We start from the raw sequence: 26,251 nt of genomic DNA on the forward strand, positions 1-26,251 counted from the left end.
AGTCCTGTCGCTGCTCAGTTCAAGGTACGGCCTTACTATGTATCCACCATCTGCCTTCCAAACAGCTTCTCTGGTCTTGGAGCACCTGATCCAGAGTATGAATTATTAACTATATTCTTTTTCTATGTAGAATCTGGACCTGACCACTAAGAAAATGATCCACGAAGGACCGTTGACTTGGAAAGTTAGTAAAGATAAAGCTATAGGTAAGAGATCATCACAGCTGAACAAATCACTGTTCACTCTGGGGAATGCAGCTATTGAGAGCATGGTGCTATGCTGACTTGGAGTTATTTGGTTCCCTGCTACCTCACACATGACATGGTCTGAATAACTGTGTGTGTGTGTGTGTGTGTGTGTGCACCTGCATCTGCCTGTATGCTCATACGTGTGTATGCACATGTTTCAAGGACTTTTAATGTGAATGGATGCTTTCAGTGATCTGTGTGCAAGCTTGCATACATTTTTGTTTTTCCTCTTGCAAATGATTACTTGACAGGTCCATTCTCACTCTGTGTGTGTGTGTGTGTTCCAGACATTCATGCTCTGCTTCTCTCAGACCTGTTGGTGCTACTCCAAAGGGGTCCAGGTGACCGTTTGAACTTGCGATGTCCAGCGCGCTCACTGGGTGGGGTTTGGGGTGGGAACACGCACCTCAAAACCACCTTTTGCCCCGTTGTTCGCTTGGATTCATCTCTTGTCAGATCTGTGGCTACAGGTATATTTGTAGTTATTCTTACAGCTATGAATAGCCAGAATAGATGAATGGGTCTGGAATAACTGTCTTTATTTTATTTTTAAAAAATTAAGAAGCCAGTTAGAAATTGCATGTGGGTTACTTTGAATACATTGTTTGACAACCTGCTCTTCTCTATCAGATAACAAGGCCTTGTATGTGATCAGTACATCAGAGAGACAGATATACGAGCTGGTGGCTGGGACTTCCTCTGAGAAAAACACGTGAGTTTGTTTTTTTTCCTCTCTCTGACCCACCATCTTGTCATCAAGGTCAACCAGTCAGCACTGCTGTGTCTGTATTGTGATTACATTTATGGTGTCGGGCCATTTATGGTTTAAATGACAAACCAGGCACCCAGAAGTATAGAAACCAAGCCTTAAGTGAAGTAGATATTGTGCATGAATGGATAACCATTTGAATTTCCCGCAAAATCAGCTCAGAAATATGGCAAGTATTTCTTTGAATACTATGCCCATATGTTCAGATGATTTTAACAACATTGTGCTGTTGTAGAAATTGGGACCTGATGGCTTTAGCGATGTTTCCACAGATGGAAGAACCTGTTAGAAAAGACCATCTCCTCGGCCTCTGGAGGCATTGAAGCCACCGAGCAAGGATCAACAGCTCCGTAAGTACTCAGGATTTTGAAAGTTTTCTAATGCTGCTGTAATGCTGTTAAGAGAAGGCAGAATTTCAAAGATGCACTTACAATGATTGGACTCCTGACATCTCCTCTAGGTCTGCGGTTCTACGGTTGCACGGTAATCAAGTCGGTCGTCTAGGTAAGCCCATGTTTGTTTTTGTTTGTATACAATGTCATAGGATTTGCTCTCTGTGGTACTTATGGCTGATGCCTTTGGTCCCTAGATGGCTCCCTATCAGAAGAGTCTGGTTCGATAGAGAGAGATTCACAGAGTGATGATGAAAATGTTCTCACACCTACTATCCCAACTGACCAATCAGAAGCCTACATGCATACTGGTGGGCAGGGTTATGTGGGAGGACAAGCTAAAGTGGCTGATGCTGCTCTTCAAGATGGTAAGAATTTGTTACACTCCGTTACACAGTCATTGTTGCACTATGATAGTTAAACAGTATATTTCTGGTGGTGGTGGTGGTGTTTTTATAAATAGAATTTTAGCAGGCTCAGATATTTACCAACTTTTTTGCACCCTTTGTGTTCTGCCAGTCAGGACACTAAGACTGTTGATCCTTGGATCCTTGGATCCTTTAGAGGCTGCCAGTCAGAAGCAGAAAGTGACATCATTGTCCTCACAGCAAGAAGGGCAGGAGATGCCTTGCCAGTCACCAAAAGGCCGTTCACACCTGGAGATGCTGAGGCATGAAACGAGGCCCTGCCAATCACGAGCAAGCATACGGCAGCGCATGATAAAAAATGTGGATGGAATCTTTCAAAGAATGGAGGGACTGATGAAAAACCTGCATCAGCTTAGGGTAAAGTGGATATATTACTCACTCTCTCTCAAACACACAAACACACACACACACACACACACACACACACACACACACACACTATCATTGCAGCTAGCTAGCACTTTCATGTTATGTTTTAAAAGAATGGCTTTGTGCACTTGTGAGATCCTGGTTAACTCCTTGTTTTCATTTTCATAGGAGATTGAAGCAGACCAGTGTAGACTGCTCACAATGGTGAGAAAAAAGTCACCTGTCTGTCAGTTCAGATGACACCATCCATGGGTCTTCCTCCATTATCAGGACACCATCTATTTATCTTGGGTCGAGCGATGGTAAGTGTGTCAAAGAAGCAATTTATAAATACTGGGGCTAAACCTGTTTAATGCTGTAGCACAATTCTTTTTGATTGTACCAAACAAAAAGAACTAATCTGGAATCACTGGGATAATTTGGGGTTGAGTTTAAATGGAGCACACAGTTGAATATTAAAACATCACCGCAGATCTTGGGTCTTGCTATTGCCAGACTGAAAACTGGCCTTCAAACCTGTAGCAATTCCTAATTTCAACTTTAAGAATTTTATGTATGTATTTGAATAATGTTTAGTATTGATTTTGGAGTTGATGTAATTATGTTGCTTATGGTGTACTACCCCTGCAGACTGTGGCAATTGTATGGTCATCTTTCCAACCTGTTTAGGTAACGAAGAAGGGCCAACAGAACCAGCTCAGCCCGAGAGCCATTCTACAGGATTCTGATTTATTACACGAGACATTGTAAAGAGTTTTACTTACACATTTGAAACATGAACACACACAATAAGGGTGTGGCATTCCTGCCATTTCATACATCCGGTGTAGCTCTTTACTATCCCAGCATGCCTTTCTCCTGGGAGAAACCTGCAAATATTGTATTGTCTGCAACTGAGAAGAGAGAGACAGGACAGACGAACCTTCAGCACATGCACCGAGTTGGAATAAAAAGCATTCAAATGAAAGTCCAGATATGTGAGGTGTTTTTTTTTATCAGGTAAAGCTAAAGTTGGAACAAGGGAACTGAGGTGACAGTTTAAAAAAAAAGATTAGTCAGTGAAGATGAAGAAATGGAACTAAAATGAGACTGAAAATGTATGGCTGAGGAAATGAATCTGCCCACTAAAGGGACCCCCCCCCCAAGCACTTTGCCCAATACATGTATGTTAATACTCACTCACGCCATCAGTGACAAACTGGCAATCCAACAGGTACCATTTTGCTCGAGAACCTATAATGTGCCCATGTCAACTTGAGGCAAGATGGTGGTCTTCATCTCTCTTCGCCTTATGGAATGTGTGGATGGGTGACTTAAACAAATTCAGGTTCTTTTGCACTGGGACCCCTGCAAGACACATGGGCTCCAAGAGGGTATTTTGCATTAATATCATCATATGTCTATGTTGTATCCTTTATTTTATAAATTAACACTATGCGAGAGCAAAGAATAAAGAGTGTGGAAGGAGTTTATTTTATTTCTTTAAGCGTTCTACAGAATAGAAAATAAAGGTTTGGCCTCTCTTTACGCACAATGGATAAGGCAGGGCTTACTGGGATTGCCATTGTGTTGTGGCAAGACATCATCTTCACTGCTCATTACTGTATACTTATTTGTGCAGCCCTGTTCTGGACTGACTCCTGTCAACATTGCAGGGGACAAAAAGGAACATATTTGTTGTCTGATATCATGTCATTACCGATGAAGAGGCACATTCTGTGTAGTGTAAATACTGTGAAGCTCATCCCTCACCTCTTGAAATGGCTCAGTGATGCCAGGGTTGGTTTTTGACACATATGAAAGGATTTATACTTTGATCTGTTAAGATGTTGGTAGAAGTGGCTCCTTTACACTGACTCCAGTTTGGCCTTTGTTGTATAATGGCTAATGTTATGGTTCAAAAAAGAATGAAATAGTCTAAGATCAGTGTTAAGGACTAAGGATTATGGTACTAATGTTTTAATTTAGGATTAGTTAAGAAATCAGTATTTGGTGGAATATCTCAGATTTTGATTGCAGCTTGTTCATGCATCTTGAGGTGTTCTCCACCAGTCTTTCACACTGCTTGTTAAATAAGCTTTGATTACCTAATCAGAATCTCATTAAATACAAAGAGCTGTACATGTGGTGGAATTCAACAGACTGTGGAATTGAAATCATTGCCAAACGCAGAGATACTAATTTGGACTGATCTCTTAATTTTCTTCGAGAGTTATGTTTTTATATATGAGTTTTTATTTTAAACTTTATCATAAAATGTATGGGGTTATGGTCCCATTCTATTCTGTTCAAATGTAGGCCTACTGTTTTTACAATTCCTGTGAGAAGCGTGTGTGTGTGTGTGTGTGTGTGTGTGTGTGTGTGTGTGTGTGAGAGAATCCAAGAGCCCCTATTTGAGATTGATGAGTGGCATGTGTTGGGAGTCTGCCCTCGACAAATAGTATCCTTGACTGTATTATCAGTTTTGTAAACAATCCCTGACAAGTGGGTGAGTGAGAAGTGCATGCACATAGACACAGCAGAAAGAGGAGGTCTGTGTTTTTGGCTTCCTAATCAAGTTTGCGTTCCCTTCATATACAGCCAATCAGAGAGAAGGGGACAGACATTTAGAAATAGAAAGTGAGGAAAGTTGTGGTTCTTCATTAAAGGAATTGGATTAAGAGTCACTATTCTTAAGAATGTGTTTAGTACCTACTCAGGCACACACAACAGCTTCTTCAATGACAGTTGCTGCTGTTATTTTAGAGCTGACCACACACACAAAGACCCAGGTAAACATACAAACAGCTCACTGACATATTTTTGCTCTCCCCAGAAATAGGGTTGTGTGGTTAAAGGTCATGTAACCATAGAAACGTAGCCCCCACACTGTTCACTGCTCCTGTACCCCCTTATTCATTCCCTTGGTAAGAGCCAAGCTTGGTAACCCTGGAGATGATGGGAGATGGCTGGGGAATGCGTGTGTGTGTGTGTGTGTGTGTGTGTGTGTGTGTGTGTGTGTGTGTGTGTGTGTGTGTGTGTGTGTGTGTGTGTGTGTGTGTGTGTGATGAGACCTTGTGGTGAGTGTGAGAATTGTGAAAGCACTGATTCACAAAGTTGTTGAATGATGGGCCTGTTTTTGTAAATTGCTTCCTTAGGGTGAAACACATTTAATACCTTGAAGGTGAAGTAGTGTGTAATGCTATTTTCTGGTTTGTTCATTATTCTTGCACAGTTCAATTAATAGATGAAGACTACAACCTTTGTTTGAATTTTCAGTGTGTATTCAAGATGTTCATTTTCAAAATGTGACTTAATTTTATACTATCACTGTTCCGGGACATTAATGGATTCATTGAAATATATAAAAAGAGATCTTTATAGATCTCTACATATTATGGTGTTGCTCTGATTTTATATGCACTTGTTCATTCTGAATGAGAACAGATTGTAATGAAATTGTGGGCACTTGTAGCTCACCTTTAAGAGCAGATAGAGCTTTGTGCTGACACCACCAGTCTTTGGTTTGATTAACAGGGAGTGTGTTCACTCTGAGATGTGTTGCTCTGGATTATGGTATTTGCTTTAAAGGTATACTTATTTCTCTTCCTCCCTCAGGTTAGTCCTCCTCCTCTTCAGCCTTCAAAATAGATTCTCTCAGGAGTAAGGTTGAACTGCTGCAGCTGCCGCTGGCGCTATCCTCTAAATCTATCTCAGAGCGCAAAACTCAACTGCGCAGAGCAACAGAACGTTCCAGGGGCGGAGCTGAGGTCCACAAACCCCAGGCACTGGCCCCAGACATGGACAACGAGTCACAGTACTCAGGCTACTCCTACAAGTCCTCCCATTCCCGTAGCTCTCGCAAGCACAGGTGCGTATGCCATTTCCCGACATTCTTCCCTTTTGCCTAAATGTGGGCGGGCATTGATGTTTTGTCTAGAACATACAAATGTGAATGTACACTACTGCAAACACTGAGGGTACCACCGTATCGTTATTTAACGATTATCCATTTTATGTTGCTTTATGTACCAACTTGGAGTATACTGTGTATATAAATGTTTATATACATCTGTGTGCGCGTGCGTGTGTGGTGCTGTTTCAGGGATCGGAGAGACAGGCACCGCTCTAAGAGCAGGGACAGCAGAGGGGACAAATCGGTCACTATCCAGGCTCCTGGAGAGGCCCTGCTGGACACAGAGTCCACACGTGGAGATGATCGAGTCCGTGTTTTCACTTCATACCTCGTCCAGCCTGGAAAACCATTCCACTATAGCTTCAGACCATAAAAAGTCTATAGTGCTTCAAAATATGAATGATTGCCTTTTTTTTTTTTTTTTTTTTTACTGAAATGTTGGACTGAGCATCTCATGTCTCCTCATGCAGTGTCAGAAATTTTGCTCTAAAATCTCGCAGTACACATATACGCAACACGCGTATAAAAACAACCAATAGGAAACAGCCTGCCATAGCTCACATGCCAACTACAAATAACAGCGGTATAGCGAAATGAGCATGAAGTATGTGGGACACAAAAATATTTTGTGCAGTTGTGGCAGCAGATAGAATGCCTTTTTGATTTCACATTTGTTGTGACAAAAGCACAATATCTTAATGATCTAGCATGATAGTTTCCAGAAAATCTGTAGTCCAATATTGAGAACAACTATCGATGGAGCACTGTGCCATGGAGTTTGGTCAAGGTTTCAGATGCATCGTCTTGTACAGTTTGAAATGCAAAACAATGTTTAAGACTGCTGGAATTGCACAGTGCAAAGGCAGGTTGGGGTGAGTACCAATGTTAGCTGGCATGCTTTTGTTGTAGACTTGATGGCCAATTCATTGTCTTTTTTCCAAGTCAAGCTTCCACACATTCACGCTTGACACTGTAACCTCATCAGCATGGTATGTTACTCTACAAGTCAAGTTTTCAGAACCAGGTGAATGACATCTCAAAACTATTCTTGAACATCCTTTTTCAGATTTGAATTCCTTACTGAGAAGTTTGAAAGAACTTAGGAGTCATTGTTGAGTTACGAAAAAATGTGTCTGGAGTGTGAATGGCCATCATAACTTGCGTTATTCATCGGAGCCTTGCTCACTAAAGCTGTTATTTTAACTAAGCCTACTCGCTAATTGAGTTACCTAGAGAGGCAAGCTTGTTAAGGTTTAATTCCCGAAGTTTGGGCCCTGCTGTCAGCTTGTATGTCAACACGTAGCCCCCAGGAGAGAGAGTTTCGCCTGGTTTGGGTTCCTACGTGACAGCAAGGATTGTATTTTGCACTCGAAAACTGGAATCAGATTGTGAGCTAAGAAAGGGGGAGAGAGACAAGTACTCATGCATGTGAGCACACAGCTAGACAACATGGAAAAAAGACACCCAACATGCAGCAGGAGTGGCTAAAGCCATACAGAAAACAAGAGTACATGAGAAAGTGTTTTTCATGAATATAGTGGAGTGTTCTGATAACAATTTGGTTTGTTTATTTCATAGAGCTTCAAATATTGCATTGATGGAACCAAATAGACATTTAGGAGGAATTAGCCATACTTGCCATACGTCCTTCGCCATATGCATTCTTGCATTTTTCTCTTTGCTGTTTTCTGTTATAGTCATAAATTCTACATATATTTATTGAGAAAATCCTTTAAAGAGGCGCATGTCCATCATCACGTTTTATTTGTTTGGCTTTTTTTTTTGGTTTTACTATTGGAAACAAAATTACTTTTTTTGCATTTGATGTTGATATCATTATGGCAGGCTTTAGTGGAGGTACTGGTGTCTATATTAGATGATTAAATACACAGCACCAGCAGTTCTGAATCTTTGTGTTAAATAATCTATGCTGATTGTCACGATCAGTCCCTTCCATGTTCCGTGTTTTCCATGTCTTGTGTTTTGTTCCGTTCCACGGTTTCATTTTGTCCTCACACTGATTGCGTACACCTGTCCCTCGTTTCTAGTTCATGTATTTAAACCCTGCTGTGTGCCTTGGTCGTGGCTGCCTGTACACGGGCATCTCGTCGTTCCCGGAAGAAGCAGGCTCACGTTTATTTTGATAACGACGAGATCCCAGGTAAGCGTCTACCCGTCTTGACCAACGCTGCAGGGGGGAGCGGCCTGCAGCGCAAGACGTGAAACCACGGAAAGAGGGAGTCCAGGAGGGTGGCCAATCTTGACATTATTACACTCAGGAATTAAAAAAAATATATTGTAGCATCCCATGAAATGTGATCTTTCACACATAATGAGAGAGGTTGGCAAAGAACTAAAACTCAATTAAATATATCAACTTCCCCTTAAGCCTCTCATATACTCCACATTTAGGAGCAAGCCTACTCCTACACAATAAGCAGTGCGGTATATGAAAAGAGTAGGCGTATCAAATAAACAGAGCAACATGGTTAAGGTCCAGCCAGATATGTAAATGTTTGCCAGAACATCCAGTGTGTGTCTGCCGTTCGGTCAAAACTGGATCAGTCCAGAGGCCGCCCCGTCAGATCTCTTTTGAACAAAACAGTGGTCGAAATGCTGTTGAGAACAGTTTTACAGTTACAACAACAGAAAAAAGACTCAAATATATGCTGGATGGTTTATTCATTAAGGGAGAAAGCTGTCTCTCTTGTGGAGGATTTGCCACAGAGACCTGGGCATGTGGTATGGTCTCTGCACGGTGCCGTCATTACGCTCCAGACCCTCCACTAGAGGAGACAGAAACATCACAGTGGAAATAAAAACAATATAGTCCTGATGATTGGCATATGTGTAGTAGCTTGAGAGTGAAATGTGTGTGTGAAGGATTACTCCATATATCCCTTTATGTGCTCGACTGTTTCATTAACGGAAGCGAATCCAGGGAGAGAGAAGTCTGGAGGAACGTCCTGCCAGTCAAAGCTAGGCAGACATCTCCCTAGTTCTGGGTGGAGGGAGAGACAGAAAATAATATGACTAACAATTAAACCTGCTGACTTATCACTGCAGGTATAAGTACTTTCCTGGTGGTTTGGTTATGTTTTGGTACATAGCATAGTCAAACTGTTACAAAACAGAATGGACAAATTAACAGGTAGTTGTGTAATCCTGCTGTCTTTACCTGGTTTACTTGGCGTGTAGAAATATGGACAAAGCTCTTGATTGAGGATGTCTTGGACACTCTGTAGTGGAAATGCATGTGAAAATCTCATTAACATGCAGAATGCTATGTATGCACAAATGCTATGTATGCGTGAGTGGCTAAGCCAATGCATGAATTACATGTACAAAGAGTTGCATATTGCAAAGACTTTTGATACGACAAATTCTGTTCTGTCAAGAGTGAGGTGAGGGTTTATTTCTCAGAGATGAAGCTGGTTACATTGCTTATTTGCAGTGTGAGGTTTTACCAATGTGGTTTGGGCGAGGTCAAGTCTAGGGTCACAATACTGCTGCTGAAAGAAGTCTTTAGGCAGGGCATTTGGGGCATACGCCTCTGGGGTCAACTTCCAGAACTCTGAAGGGCATTTTTTAACACAGACCTGCAAACCAACGCACAAACACACAGAGTGAAGGAGATCTTATTTGAGTAGCTAAACACAGTGTTGCTTTTTATATTTCTATCTACACTATTTACACATTGTTCATTGCATGATAGAGCAAAAGGCTCCCAAACCAAGCAGCAAAAGGAGACCCAAGCCCCCAGACTTACAAACTGGCATTCACATACTACATGCTAAACTGTTTTGTAATAAATGAGTCTCATGTGCATATTTCTAAAAGGCTACTGACATACGTGTTTGGTTTCTGTACAATGTCAACAGGACATTTGTGTGGAAATCTCACTTGAGTGGTTGGACACTGGAGACCCTCTAGAATGGCGTCCATTTCTGTCGTTGCTCTGGCACACTTCAGAAGGTCAAAGTAGAGGACGTTTGGTTTGTCACTGAAACACGAGAGGATGCAGGAAACAAATGCAGCTTGACACATGAATATTAGCCAATTAAATAAACAATTTTTATTCAATTTTTTGAGTATGTGTATCAGGATTCAGTGCTGGAGAGTCACACCACTACCCAGCTAAGTGTTCTTTCTTCGAGGGTGAATTGGACTGGGGTAACCAATAAACTCTGCAGTGTTGTGACACTCCTAGACCTGAGTTTGGACCCCTTGGTTTAGAGACAATCATTAAACACAAGTGATTTGATTGGTTCCACTTGTTGCTGTGCAGTGCCAATCATGAAAATCTTAAAGCTAAAGTCTAACCCATCTTGTCTTGTTGATGTTTCATGTTTCCACATGATTTGCACCTGCACAGCTCCATTGTAACCCTAGTCCGACTCACTAAAGTCCATTCGAAAGAATACTGACGGTGTTCCTTACATACTGGGTGTGCTGTTTTGGTATTCCTGTGAAGATATAAATACTTATCCAGTATGTGAGGGACTTACACATTGACTCCAGCTCCACAAAACATCCCAGTGGAGTTCTGGGGCAACACGACATGACGAGAGTCTCCAAGCAGCCACGCTGTGTTAGAACCTCCGTTAGAAGGATATCTCACAAGCCATACATGGGTAAAAGACCTTCCGCTTGAGCCCACAATAATAATGATTTTTTTTCCCCCATGAAAGTGTAGTTGGAAATGTTTCTTACCCAGGGAGCGAATAAGAATATAGGTGACAATGGCAGCCACAAAAATAATACAGCAGATAATGTCTGCACATCTCCTGAACAAAAACAAGAAATATTATTACACATTGCATGATTTAAATTATGTATTAAAGTTATTTAGCTAAGTGAAATAACTTTATAGTCTTAGTCTAGATCTATGGCCTTAGTATAGTTCTTGTATAGCGTTAATAACAGACATTCTGTGATCCATGATGTGTAGAGCTTTAAATGGTTTTTTAAAGTCAGCTGATGTGGAGGAGTAAATCGGAGAAGCACTGAGAGATTGCCTGACTCGCCTCTTGTTAACTGGTCGCCTGAAAATGGGCTCATACGGAGGAGGTTCCCCTGAGAAGATAGAATTGAAGAATATATATATTCTATAAATTCTAAGTATATACCATTACATTAGAATGAATTTAAACCTTTGAAAAACATATATTCAGTCACGCGTGTCTGAACCTTTGACCGGTACGCTATATTTTGTCTAACACATTTTATATACAGTTGTCATGGAACGCTCCCCTTCACACTAGCCATGTGGTACGGCCCGCCGCGTGCAGTGGGAGTTCATAGTCTTGTTTGTAACCACGCCTGTGTAATTAACGCGCAACTGCACATGGTTTAGTCTTGTAACGTCTGTGTGTTTAAACCGCTGTGGGAGTGTGCATCTTAGTCGGTCAATGCCCATGTTCGTGTTCACATAGTTCGTTATCTGTATTCGTGTTTTATGTTCACTGTTTATGTTGCATATGAGCGCCGGTGTCTTTATCGTGTGTTAATACACGTCTGTCCGTCCTGCTCCTTGTCCAGCGACACTAGGGCCGTTACAACACTTTTCTTTTTTTTTTTATGACACCTTCTGCACACATACGCTTTCGATCTGATACACAGTTACAGATCGTACACTATATAAATGTTTTTAATATAAGGTAGACCTACCAAGTACGTAAGAACATTTATTATTTTAACATGAAATGTACAAGCTAGTTTTGTACATTTTTTTTCTTTTTTAACCATTGTATTTGACGTATGGGTTCTCATAAAATCTTTGGCATATGGCTATATCTGGAAAAAACAACAACAACAAAACTCACCGCAATAATGTGGCATGCTGACTACAGTACACTCCCTTGCACTTTCGATAAGCGCCATCACACAGAGTCCGCAATGTGTAATGTTTCAGTAAAAAATAATCTTGCATTCGATAATCTATTCTTATGACGCATCATTCCAGGTTATTGACACATTGTGATGTTGGAAGTCACAGCACGTTCTCGTTCTTAGCTCATCAACAAAGGCAGCTTGGTCACGAGCACCTGCTTTCCATGCTATGGGATGCTCGCGCTCAATTTTCCATGTCCTGTATCGAATATTTAGGCCTATACGATTAAACTGTCCGTGGTTACTGTGCTTTTAACGTACAAAAAAAGCTACACAAATAATAAAATAATCTTTACATAATAATGTAACCTTAGGCTTATCGCCAAGATGTAACCTGTGAGGCTAAGTGACAACGTCTCCCGTCCCCTACCTAAACTACGTCTACACTGACTATGAGAATAGTAGTATAGTATAGTAGTTCAAGAGTATAGTAGTGATATGTGATAACAATTTGATTTGTTTATTTTAAAGACTTTCTAAAGTTGCATGTATATAACCAAACAGGCAATTTACATGAGTTTGCCATCCCAATACTTTAAATTTTTACAGTAAATATATTCAACATTATATTATGGGTACAAGGAAAAGTGATATGTAGTGAACCAAATAGATATTTAACAGGCTTTTGCCATCCTATTACTCCAAATTCCTACAGTAAAAATGACTGAAAGTCATTCATGAGTACAAGAGAAACTGTATTTCAAGAATTTAATGAAGTGATTTGATAACAATTTGATTTGTGCATTTCACTCAGCTTCATGTAGTGATATATAGTGAACTGAATAGACATTTCACAGGATATTGCCATCCTATTACTCTAAATTCCTACTGTAAAAATGACTGAAAGTCATACCACAGGTACATAAGATAGTGTATATCAAGAATTTAGTGGAGTGATCTGATAACAATTTGATTTGATTTATTTATAGAGCTTCAATTATTACATATATGGAACTGAATAGACATTCGACAGAATTTTGCTACTCCATTATTCCAAATTCCTGCAGTAAAAATGACTGAAAGTCATATCATGGGTACAGGAGGAAGTTTATTTCAAGTACGTAGTGGAGTGATTTTATAACAATTTGAATTGTGTATTTTATAGATCTTCGAGTAGTGATATATGTTGAACTGAACAGATGTTTAAGAGGATTTTGCCATCCTATTACTCAAGCTTCCTACAGTAAAACACTTGAAAGTCATACCATGGGTACATGAGAAAGTGGATTTCATGAATATTGTGGAGGGATCTGATAACAATTTGACTAGTTTGTTTTCTAGAGTTTCAAAAACTGATTATATAGTGGAACGAATACATGTTTATGAGGATTTTGCCATCCTTTTACTCCAAATTAAAGTAAAAACATTGGAACGTAATAGTATGGATACACAAGAAAGTGTATTTCAAGAATATATTGGAAGGATTTGATAACAATATGAATTGTGTATTTTATAGTGCTTCAACTATTGCATATATCGAACAGAATAGGCATGAACAGGATTTTGCCATCCTATTATTCCAAATTCCTACAGTAAAAATGAGTTATACCATGAGTACATGAGAAAGTGTTTTTCATGAATATAGTGGAGTGTTCTGATAACAATTTGGTTTGTTTATTTCATAGAGCTTCAAATATTGCATTGATGGAACCATATAGACATTTAGGAGGAATTTGCCATACTTGCCATACGTCCTTCGCCATATGCATTCTTGCATTTTTCTCTTTGCTGTTTTCTGTTATAGTCATAAATTCTACATATATTTATTGAGAAAATCCTTTAAAGAGGCGCATGTCCATCATCACGTTTTATTTGTTTGGCATTTTTTTTGGTGTTAGATTCACTATTGGAAACAAAATTACTTTTTTTGCATTTGATGTTGATATCATTATGGCAGGCTTTAGTGGAGGTACTGGTGTCTATATTAGATGATTAAATACACAGCACCAGCAGTTCTGAATCTTTGTGTTAAATAATCTATGCTGATTGTCACGATCAGTCCCTTCCATGTTCCGTGTTTTCCATGTCTTGTGTTTTGTTCCGTTCCACGGTTTCATTTTGTCCTCACACTGATTGCGTACACCTGTCCCTCGTTTCTAGTTCATGTATTTAAACCCTGCTGTGTGCCTTGGTCGTGGCTGCCTGTACACGGGCATCTCGTCGTTCCCGGAAGAAGCAGGCTCACGTTTATTTTGATAACGACGAGATCCCAGGTAAGCGTCTACCCGTCTTGACCAACGCTGCAGGGGGGAGCGGCCTGCAGCGCAAGACGTGAAACCACGGAAAGAGGGAGTCCAGGAGGGTGGCCAATCTTGACATTATTACACTCAGGAATTAAAAAAAATATATTGTAGCATCCCATGAAATGTGATCTTTCACACATAATGAGAGAGGTTGGCAAAGAACTAAAACTCAATTAAATATATCAACTTCCCCTTAAGCCTCTCATATACTCCACATTTAGGAGCAAGCCTACTCCTACACAATAAGCAGTGCGGTATATGAAAAGAGTAGGCGTATCAAATAAACAGAGCAACATGGTTAAGGTCCAGCCAGATATGTAAATGTTTGCCAGAACATCCAGTGTGTGTCTGCCGTTCGGTCAAAACTGGATCAGTCCAGAGGCCGCCCCGTCAGATCTCTTTTGAACAAAACAGTGGTCGAAATGCTGTTGAGAACAGTTTTACAGTTACAACAACAGAAAAAAGACTCAAATATATGCTGGATGGTTTATTCATTAAGGGAGAAAGCTGTCTCTCTTGTGGAGGATTTGCCACAGAGACCTGGGCATGTGGTATGGTCTCTGCACGGTGCCGTCATTACGCTCCAGACCCTCCACTAGAGGAGACAGAAACATCACAGTGGAAATAAAAACAATATAGTCCTGATGATTGGCATATGTGTAGTAGCTTGAGAGTGAAATGTGTGTGTGAAGGATTACTCCATATATCCCTTTATGTGCTCGACTGTTTCATTAACGGAAGCGAATCCAGGGAGAGAGAAGTCTGGAGGAACGTCCTGCCAGTCAAAGCTAGGCAGACATCTCCCTAGTTCTGGGTGGAGGGAGAGACAGAAAATAATATGACTAACAATTAAACCTGCTGACTTATCACTGCAGGTATAAGTACTTTCCTGGTGGTTTGGTTATGTTTTGGTACATAGCATAGTCAAACTGTTACAAAACAGAATGGACAAATTAACAGGTAGTTGTGTAATCCTGCTGTCTTTACCTGGATTACTTGGCGTGTAGAAATATGGACAAAGCTCTTGATTGAGGATGTCTTGGACACTCTGTAGTGGAAATGCATGTGAAAAACTCTTTAACATGCAGAATGCTATGTATGCACAAATGCTATGTATGCGTGAGTGGCTAAGCCAATGCATGAATTACATGTACAAAGAGTTGCATATTGCAAAGACTTTTGATACGACAAATTCTGTTCTGTCAAGAGTGAGGTGAGCGTTTATTTCTCAGAGATGAAGCTGGTTACATTGCTTATTTGCAGTGTGAGGTTTTACCAATGTGGTTTGGGCGAGGTCAAGTCTAGGGTCACAATACTGCTGCTGAAAGAAGTCTTTAGGCAGGGCATTTGGGGCATACGCCTCTGGGGGCAACTTCCAGAACTCTGAAGGGCATTTTTTAACACAGACCTGCAAACCAACGCACAAACACACAGAGTGAAGGAGATCTTATTTGAGTAGCTAAACACAGTGTTGCTTTTTATATTTCTATCTACACTATTTACACATTGTTCATTGCATGATAGAGCAAAAGGCTCCCAAACCAAGCAGCAAAAGGAGACCCAAGCCCCCAGACTTACAAACTGGCATTCACATACTACATGCTAAACTGTTTTGTAATAAATGAGTCTCATGTGCATATTTCTAAAAGGCTACTGACATACGTGTTTGGTTTCTGTACAATGTCAACAGGACATTTGTGTGGAAATCTCACTTGAGTGGTTGGACACTGGAGACCCTCTAGAATGGCGTCCATTTCTGTCGTTGCTCTGGCACACTTCAGAAGGTCAAAGTAGAGGACGTTTGGTTTGTCACTGAAACACGAGAGGATGCAGGAAACAAATGCAGCTTGACACATGAATATTAGCCAATTAAATAAACAATTTTTATTCAATTTTTTGAGTATGTGTATCAGGATTCAGTGCTGGAGAGTCACACCACTACCCAGCTAAGTGTTCTTTCTTCGAGGGTGAATTGGACTGGGGTAACCAATAAACTCTGCAGTGTTGTGACACTCCTAGACCTGAGTTTGGACCCCTTGGTTTAGAGACAATCATTAAACACAAGTGATTTGATTGGTTCCACTTGTTGCTGTGCAGTGCCAATCATGAAAATCTTAAAGCTAAAGTCTAACCCATCTTGTCTTGTTGATGTTTCATGTTTCCACATGATTTGCACCTGCACAGCTCCATTGTAACCCTAGTCCGACTCACTAAAGTCCATTCGAAAGAATACTGACGGTGTTCCTTACATACTGGGTGTGCTGTTTTGGTATTCCTGTGAAGATATAAATACTTATCCAGTATGTGAGGGACTTACACATTGACTCCAGCTCCACAAAACATCCCAGTGGAGTTCTGGGGCAACACGACATGACGAGAGTCTCCAAGCAGCCACGCTGTGTTAGAACCTCCGTTAGAAGGATATCTCACAAGCCATACATGGGTAAAAGACCTTCCGCTTGAGCCCACAATAATAATGATTTTTTTTCCCCCATGAAAGTGTAGTTGGAAATGTTTCTTACCCAGGGAGCGAATAAGAATATAGGTGACAATGGCAGCCACAAAAATAATACAGCAGATAATGTCTGCACATCTCCTGAACAAAAACAAGAAATATTATTACACATTGCATGATTTAAATTATGTATTAAAGTTATTTAGCTAAGTGAAATAACTTTATAGTCTTAGTCTAGATCTATGGCCTTAGTATAGTTCTTGTATAGCGTTAATAACAGACATTCTGTGATCCATGATGTGTAGAGCTTTAAATGGTTTTTTAAAGTCAGCTGATGTGGAGGAGTAAATCGGAGAAGCACTGAGAGATTGCCGGACTCGCCTCTTGTTAACTGGTCGCCTGAAAATGGGCTCATACGGAGGAGGTTCCCCTGAGAAGATAGAAATGAAGAATATATATATTCTATAAATTCTAAGTATATACCATTACATTAGAATGAATTTAAACCTATGAAAAACATATATTCAGTCACGCGTGTCTGAACCTTTGACCGGTACGCTATATTTTGTCTAACACATTTTATATACAGTTGTCATGGAACGCTCCCCTTCACACTAGCCATGTGGTACGGCCCGCCGCGTGCAGTGGGAGTTCATAGTCTTGTTTGTAACCACGCCTGTGTAATTAACGCGCAACTGCACATGGTTTAGTCTTGTAACGTCTGTGTGTTTAAACCGCTGTGGGAGTGTGCATCTTAGTCGGTCAATGCCCATGTTCGTGTTCACATAGTTCGTTATCTGTATTCGTGTTTTATGTTCACTGTTTATGTTGCATATGAGCGCCGGTGTCTTTATCGTGTGTTAATACACGTCTGTCCGTCCTGCTCCTTGTCCAGCGACACTAGGGCCGTTACAACACTTTTCTTTTTTTTTTATGACACCTTCTGCACACATACGCTTTCGATCTGATACACAGTTACAGATCGTACACTATATAAATGTTTTTAATATAAGGTAGACCTACCAAGTACGTAAGAACATTTATTATTTTAACATGAAATGTACAAGCTAGTTTTGTACATTTTTTTTCTTTTTTAACCATTGTATTTGACGTATGGGTTCTCATAAAATCTTTGGCATATGGCTATATCTGGAAAAAACAACAACAACAAAACTCACCGCAATAATCTGGCATGCTGACTACAGTACACTCCCTTGCACTTTCGATAAGCGCCATCACACAGAGTCCGCAATGTGTAATGTTTCAGTAAAAAATAATCTTGCATTCGATAATCTATTCTTATGACGCATCATTCCAGGTTATTGACACATTGTGACGTTGGAAGTCACAGCACGTTCTCGTTCTTAGCTCATCAACAAAGGCAGCTTGGTCACGAGCACCTGCTTTCCATGCTATGGGATGCTCGCGCTCAATTTTCCATGTCCTGTATCGAATATTTAGGACTATACGATTAAACTGTCCGTGGTTACTGTGCTTTTAACGTACAAAAAAAGCTACACAAATAATAAAATAATCTTTACATAATAATGTAACCTTAGGCTTATCGCCAAGATGTAACCTGTGAGGCTAAGTGACAACGTCTCCCGTCCCCTACCTAAACTACGTCTACACTGACTATGAGAATAGTAGTATAGTATAGTAGTTCAAGAGTATAGTAGTGATATGTGATAACAATTTGATTTGTTTATTTTAAAGACTTTCTAAAGTTGCATGTATATAACCAAACAGGCAATTTACATGAGTTTGCCATCCCAATACTTTAAATTTTTACAGTAAATATATTCAACATTATATTATGGGTACAAGGAAAAGTGATATGTAGTGAACCAAATAGATATTTAACAGGCTTTTGCCATCCTATTACTCCAAATTCCTACAGTAAAAATGACTGAAAGTCATTCATGAGTACAAGAGAAACTGTATTTCAAGAATTTAATGAAGTGATTTGATAACAATTTGATTTGTGCATTTCACTCAGCTTCATGTAGTGATATATAGTGAACTGAATAGACATTTCACAGGATATTGCCATCCTATTACTCTAAATTCCTACTGTAAAAATGACTGAAAGTCATACCACAGGTACATAAGATAGTGTATATCAAGAATTTAGTGGAGTGATCTGATAACAATTTGATTTGATTTATTTATAGAGCTTCAATTATTACATATATGGAACTGAATAGACATTCGACAGAATTTTGCTACTCCATTATTCCAAATTCCTGCAGTAAAAATGACAGCAGCAGTATTGTGACCCTAGACTTGACCTCGCCCAAACCACATTGGTAAAACCTCACACTGCAAATAAGCAATGTAACCAGCTTCATCTCTGAGAAAAAAAAGCATCTCTTTTTTAAAGTCGGCTGATGTGGAGGAGTAAATCGGAGGTATGGTCTCTGCACGGTGCCGTCGTTACGCTCCAGATCCTCCACTAGAGGAGACAGAAACATCATAGTGGAAATAAAACCAATATAGTCCTCATGATTGGCATATGTGTAGTAGCTTGAGAGTGAAATGTGAGCTAATAATGTTTTTTATAATTCTATTCTCCCTGAAGTAAAGGGACAAGACCATACAAGCTTTCGACTGTGTGTGCCCAATGTCATTATGAACTGCTGGAATGAAGAGAGAGAGAGTGTGTGTGTGTGTGTGTTTGTGTGCGTGTGCGTGTGTGTGTGTGTGCAGCAGCTTACAGAAGCATAGGAAAAGGGTGTCCACACACATGCTGTACACACTAAAGAAGCCCTGCGCGATGAAATAAGCTCCCACAATCACCGTCTAAAAAAACAGCAGTAGTAGATATACATGCTGGGCCTTCAGTATTATGAGAGGAACTGCTGTCCAGAATAAATGTGTAAATCATGGTTATTTACAAACAAAGTGAGTTTACAATCACTGTCAATAAGCATTTTGGAATCTAAAAAAGAAAGAACCATTTCTTCAGTGTACTGAATATGCTGATGTTTTGTTCTCACACAGACGCAAGTGTCAGCACTTGAGCTTTTCTGAGGTTACAATACGTACAATAACGGGCAACCAGTAATAATGCAGCAGCTGAAGCTGGAAATTGTCATATGGCAGCCTGATTCTCCCAGAGAAGAAGAAGAAAGCCAGCAGACCTTACAGGGAATGTAGAAAAACCCTCAGAGTTACCTATTAAAGTGTGTTGCCATGTGCCATCATGGTCAGAATGTGATGAAGTGTAGTATGGGTAATATACACATGACTTCACTCTATATTTCTCACCTACAAATCCGACCACTAGCACCTTGCAGGAAAACAGCAGCGTGTCTGTAACACAGTCCAACACCACCACCCTGTGGACAGAGGGACATGGTCAAGGACAACGTGCTAAATATGAGCTAGAACAACCAGACACAAAAATGACTGATCAAAATAGCTAATGTCAACAAATATGTATACAAATTAAAGTCATATTCATATGAATATGTAATGATAAATTCCAACATTTAATATTTTTGCCTTAAAAAATGGAAATGGAAGTAATTTGTTCCACAACAGTAACATTACATCATTTATATACACACAAACCCAGATTGTGTTTTAGACTAAAATGTAATTCATGATAAGTAGAATCTTTACATTGCAACTCTCTTCTTTACCTTTAAACACATTGAAACAGCGTTTCAAAGCATTGTAATCGCGCTAAACACTGTTTCAGGGCAAGAGATTGTGTTTTAGACTAAAATGTAATGCATTATAAATGGAATATTTATATTGCTACTCTGTTCTTTACCTTTTAAACACATTGAAACAGCATTGTAATCGCCCAACAACACTGTTTCAGGGTAAGAGATTTTGTTTTAGACTAAAATGTAATGCATTATAAATGGTATCTTTACATTGCTACTCTGTTCTTTACCTTTTAAACACATTGAAACAGCATTGTAATCGCCCTAAACACTGTTTCAAGGCAAGAGTTTGTGTTTTAGACTAAAATGTAATGCATTATAAATGGAATCTTTACATTGCTACTCTGTTCTTTACCTTTTAAACATATTGAAACAGCATTGTAATCGCCCTAAACACTGTTTCAGGGCAAGAGATTGTGTTAAAGACTAAAATGTAATGCATTATAAATGGTATCTTTACATTGCTACTCTGTTCTTTACCTTTTAAATACATTGAAACATTTTTCATCAGCTTACACTAATGGTCTTTGTAATGATGAGCATTAATGATTAGAGGGGGTATCTCCCTCAATTATAGAGTGGATGAACTCTTGTTATGCAATTGATTAATTGACAGAGGTGCTGCAAGTTCAGGAGCCTCTCAGTTGGAAAGGTGTAGGAAATACTGCAGTCAGCAAGGTATCAGCAAGCACTTAGAGTGCCAGAGAGTCTAAGAATAGAAGCTGTTTTTTTCTTGGCCTTCTGTTTTTCAGTGTGGCAGCATCGCTGAAAGGTCAAGATGTTGTTTTAGCACACAGAACCACCTTTGAGTAACGCAAGACAAAGAACTTGTCTTTTCTGAGAAGCGTGTAAAGAGAAAGCAATCACTTGCTAAAGCCTGCCCAAAAAACAATGGCATCGATCAGGGCTCTGCTCTGCTTCAGACAGAAATATTCAAAATTAAAACTAAAACAGCAGTAGATGTTTTAAAAAAAATCAAAGCTCTGTGATTTAGCTAATTTAGCTAATTGATGGTTATTATGGCACATCACATTCAGCCTCAAAGAACAAACAATCTCTCTCGTTCATTTGGTTAGTAGTCCTGTTTTCATCTTTCCATAATGGTATATTCTCTTGCCCTTCAGATTCCTTCAGTGGGATCTCCCACTCCAAGAAGGTTAAATTTGAGAATCCTGCGCGGGGCGGGAGCCCTGGCCCTCGGATTCGGGCGGGGATACCCTGGCCCTCGGATCCGGGGTTCAATTCAATCGATGGCTTACCTGCCATGGTCTTTTCCCCCTCTGGAGCCTCGGACGAGGCTTCGTCGTCGTCTTCCTCCTCTTCCAGCTGGCAGGGCGGAGACGAGGCATTGACCTCGCGGCGTGCTGACGGCTATCAGAAGCGGGGCAGCCTCAAGAGGAAGAGAGAGGAGGCACACAGCAGCAACAGTGTACAGATCCTGGAGGAGCTCTCCTCCCCTGGGTTGTCCAATCGTGTGGCCAGGGGCAGCGATTGCGAGTACCAACTGGTGCAGAACGAGATCCTCCGCTCCGTCTCCAACAGCTACGAGGTTTTGGAGTCCCTGGGCCGTGGAACCTTTGGCCAGGTCGCCAAGTGCTGGAAGCGGGGCACCAGTGAAGTAGTCGCAATCAAGATCCTGAAAAGTCATCCGTCGTATGCTCGACAGGGCCAGAACGAGGTGGGAAAGTTGTGCCTGCTTTAAATAAGCTATTGATATGGCCTAGAATCAGCTGTAGCCCTGATTCTGTTATTGTTTGTTTCAGTTTTTACAACATATGATCTGTTGGTGTCAGATGTGCTAACGCACACTGTGGAATTTGTATACAGCCAGGGTAGCACAGAAATACTTGTTTGGCACACTAGTTCTAATTTTCACTAGTTCAGTAGGAACTAGTTCGGATAACACACGGACAGCTTGAAGCTTACTCTAAAAAGAAGATTTAGCTTCAGTTGTGTAAGCCATGCCTGTTTGGATGTGCATTAAAAATGTTATTGTTATGAAAGAGCATTAATCTGCATTGTTTGAGTACCAAAAGCAAGTTCATGGGTTCATTTCCAAGGGACCACTTCCATAATTGCATCTCCCAAATCCTGTAGAAGTGAATGGTTGAAGGGAAGTACACAAAGTGCTTGATGCTATTGAAAATAAGTAGGCTATTTGTCAGCAGTATCAAACTTTGAAGCTGTGACCACGTAGCTTCGGCTTAACGCGTATTCCGTCTTCCCTCCTTTGCTCCTCCTCAGGTGAGCATCCTGAGCCGGCTAAGCAGGGAGAACGCCGACGAGTTCAACTTCGTGCGCGCGTACGAGTGCTTCCAGCACAAGAAGCACATATGCCTGGTGTTCGAGATGCTGGGGCAGAGCCTCTACGACTTCCTCAAGCGCAGCAAGTTCAGCCCACTGCTGCTGAAATGCATCCGGCCCGTGCTGCAGCAGGTCGCCAAAGCGCTCATGAAACTGAAGAGCCTGGGCTTGATCCACACCGACCTCAAGCCCGACAACATCATGCTGGTGGACCCCGTCAGGCAGCCGTACCGCGTCAAGGTCATCGACTTCGGCTCAGCTAGCCACTTCTCCAAGGCCCCCAGCTACCTGCAGTCCAGATACTACCGGTGAGGGACACGTGCTGAGGCGTGTTAGAAATAAGTATGCACTCGTTGCACTCTAGTGTGCTTGAGAGTAGAGCTGCATGTTGTGGACAGTTGTAATAACCCTGCTACACATTAAAAGCCTATGATGAGCATTACAGTTAACTGGAGCACGATTGATTTATAAGTGGTTTATTTTTATTGGGTCATGTGAGTGCTGTTATTTAGCAAAACACCTAATGAACCGTCTTCGGTGTCTGAGATTAGTTAGGATGCGCTGAACTGCAGGCTTTGGTAATATCAGTATTTAGCAAGTCTGTACAAAACCGCTATTACATTGTAGCTACACTGTTAATTAACAGTGTAATATACTGAGTAACGGGTGTTTAACTGCATTGGTACTCTGTATTTACTTAATGCAAAACAACATTATTGTAGTGTTGGTGCATTGTAGTGTTGGTTCCATGTTACACTAGAATAGTGGGTGTGTAATGTCTAGGAACACAAACACCCCCCCACGGAATTATCAGCCGAGGCTGATTTCATGATGGCGATCTCTGTGTTTTTGGTCCAGATCGCCTGAGATCATCTTGGGTCTCCCATTCTGTGAGGCCATCGATATGTGGTCCCTGGGCTGTGTCATTGCTGAGCTGTTCCTGGGCTGGCCCCTGTATCCTGGAGCCTCCGAATATGATCAGGTAAGCACATGGTCCTTTGAGCTGTGCCTTAACGCCCGTACAGCATCAGTGGTGCAGACCTGTAGTGGTTTTGTGGCTGTAGTGATATGTGTGTGTGTGTGTGTGTGTGTGTGTGTGTGTGTTGTGTGTGTGTAGTTTGACCTTTTAGCTGCTTTGTCGGCCCGCTCATTTTTAGGATTAATATAAATGAGTTTCTATGGCCTGTTTTTTTAGACATGCACTTTGAAAATGAAAGGATTAACTCAAAATAAAGTCATAATCCTTTTGCCGTATGGTGTCTCTGCAGATCCGTTACATCTCCGAGACGCAGGGCCTACCAGCAGAGTGCATGTTGAGCGCAGCGACCAAGACGCACTACTATTTCTACTGCTACCCCCTGTGGAGACTCAAGGTTTGCCTGTCTTCAAATGCCAAATGCCATGTGTTTTTTATAAGGGACGTAACTTAATGACTTCATGTAACTTAATGGTGGAGCTGAATGGTTTGTTTTTTCTTTCCTTTCTCCAGACACCTTCGGAGCATGAGGCGGAGCGTGGCATCAAGTCCAAAGAGACTCGGAAGTACATTTTAAACTGCCTTGACGACATGATGCAGGTTATTTGGGCTTTTGTGCGCGTAACTATACGCATTTCTTTTAGTGTTGCGATGTGAAATTGAAGAACGTGACAAAGGGCTCCCGCAGCTCACATTATAGAGCAGGTAGAACAAGGTGGTAGCTGAAAGGTCGAGCGTTTCTGCTGTCATAATGAGTAGCACATGTAAGTCGCTCTGGAGAACGGCATCTGCGAAGGGCAGAGCAGTGCGTAGAAATTTGCTGCAGAACTTCGTTCGTATTGGGTGCATTGCCGCCCTCTGCTGGTGAATAATATGACTCACCCATGGGTCTCTCTCGCAGGTCAATATGACCAGTCTGAAAGGCACCGACGTCTTGGCGGAGAAGGCCGACCGGCGGGAGTTCATCGACTTACTAAAGAAGATGCTCAGGCTAGACGCTCACAAAAGGATCACGCCAGTGAAGACCCTGAACCACCCGTTTCTGACCATGACCCACCTCCTCCACTTCCCTCAGAGTGCACAGTGAGTTGCTCCAGGCCTTCCAATCTACATGTCAGTGTTTCAAAAACATTTAAGGAACACCATGTTAATTTAGAAATCCAAATAGCATCAGAGTTTCTCTGCTAGTAGTGTAACCCCCCCCCCACCTGTGTGTGTGTGTGTGTGTGTGTGTGTGTGTGTGTGTGTGTGTGTGTGTGTGTGTGTGTGTGTGTGTGTGTGTGTGTGTGTGTGTGTCTCTCTCTCTTGCTGCAGTTTGAAATCTTGCTTGCAGAACATGGAAATCTGCAAGCGGCAGTGCACAGGCTTCGACAGCAGCAAGACCCTGTTTGATGGTAAATCTGATGCCCACTTCGGTGCTTCTTTTAAATGTTACATTAGGGTTGGCTTTTTGTTTGTTATTCTTTAAGTAGATTTAAAACATCACCAAATTGGCCTCCGATTCCACCTATAAAAGAAGACAAAAATGGTTTCAAATGCAAGTGTTCTACCAAATCATGTTACTGCTCAAATGTGATCCACAAATGGTGAATCAGGTTGTTGCCTAGTATTCGAGTAGCCGATAAAGATTCCACTCTACCGTAGTTCAAAACGAAATTCCGTTGAATCCAAACTTCATTGTGTAATTGTTGATAATTGTAGCTGAGGTTTTTTGTGTCTCTCATTCTATAAGATCAACACTATGCTTTCTTCTATGGTTCTTGTATGTGTATTTGTGGAAAATTCAATTCTACTTGTGCTTTTGCAGTACACAGTACTTAAGCAGACCGAGAACTCTTCTTGGTTTTTCAAGGGTTGCGACTTGTGCAATATTCAGCACATTTAAATAAATGTTTCTTTCTTTTCCTAGATGTTTTCCAAACACTTGATTCTTTATGACATTATGAAAATTTCTTTCTTTCCTCGAGTACAAACTCGAGTCCATCATTCATTGGCTGATATGTTACTATCATACATGTATACATGCAGACTCAAGCAAGGAGTTTGTAATGGTGGTACAACTGTGTTCAGGTCATTTGATACTTTTTATTGATAAAGATGTTCTTTTCCAGACTCAGTAGGGTTTTGTTGTTTTGTTTTGTTTTTTGTACCTCTATGAACATTATTGAATAATATGCCTTATAAGGGAATCTCTAATTAAGAGAATCATGTGTTTACATTTGGAATAAATTACATTCTGATAATACCCTAGCACCTGAGTCATACACGTTTTCTTTAATGAAAGGGGTTCAAACCTCTCCTGTACACCAAAGCATCCCAAGCCAAGTCTTGGAGGATTTGTCTGTCAGTCATTAAAATATCAGTTCACAGAAAGATGGATGAAACATGTTTTACTTTGATGAACTTTTTTACCTTGGAGTACTTTGTTTGGTGTGAGAAGCTGTAAATGTGTCCAGTCCTTAAAGCATTATTCTGATTTTTCTTGTCCCCTCCATCATTTTCATGCTCTCCTTGTAAGGGCTGTGAAGATGCTCAGCAGAAAATGAGCTGCTCAGCTGCAGAAGAGCACTTCAGCCTACATTTCAAGCCAATTCAAATTTGAA

General features: G+C 40.8%; 1 protein-coding gene across 1 annotated transcript in view; it reads left to right on the plus strand.

Annotated features, from left to right (window-relative positions):
* The window catches only part of LOC145655660 (homeodomain-interacting protein kinase 1-like), a 37,241-nt gene extending 11,975 nt beyond the window's left edge, over positions 1 to 25,266 (plus strand). Inside the window, exons 2-9 of the mRNA XM_081709155.1 lie at positions 21,695 to 22,046; positions 22,613 to 22,980; positions 23,531 to 23,654; positions 23,941 to 24,045; positions 24,162 to 24,248; positions 24,550 to 24,731; positions 24,963 to 25,042; positions 25,244 to 25,266. Coding sequence (XP_081565281.1) covers positions 21,695 to 22,046; positions 22,613 to 22,980; positions 23,531 to 23,654; positions 23,941 to 24,045; positions 24,162 to 24,248; positions 24,550 to 24,731; positions 24,963 to 25,042; positions 25,244 to 25,266 — 1,321 coding nt within the window. The remainder of the gene's footprint in view (positions 1 to 21,694; positions 22,047 to 22,612; positions 22,981 to 23,530; positions 23,655 to 23,940; positions 24,046 to 24,161; positions 24,249 to 24,549; positions 24,732 to 24,962; positions 25,043 to 25,243) is intronic.
* Positions 25,267 to 26,251: the final 985 nt, after the last annotated feature.

Source organism: Electrophorus electricus, unplaced genomic scaffold (genome assembly GCF_041902795.1).
Source record: "Electrophorus electricus isolate QZ-2024a unplaced genomic scaffold, ASM4190279v1 Scaffold31, whole genome shotgun sequence".
NCBI lineage: Eukaryota > Metazoa > Chordata > Actinopteri > Gymnotiformes > Gymnotidae > Electrophorus > Electrophorus electricus.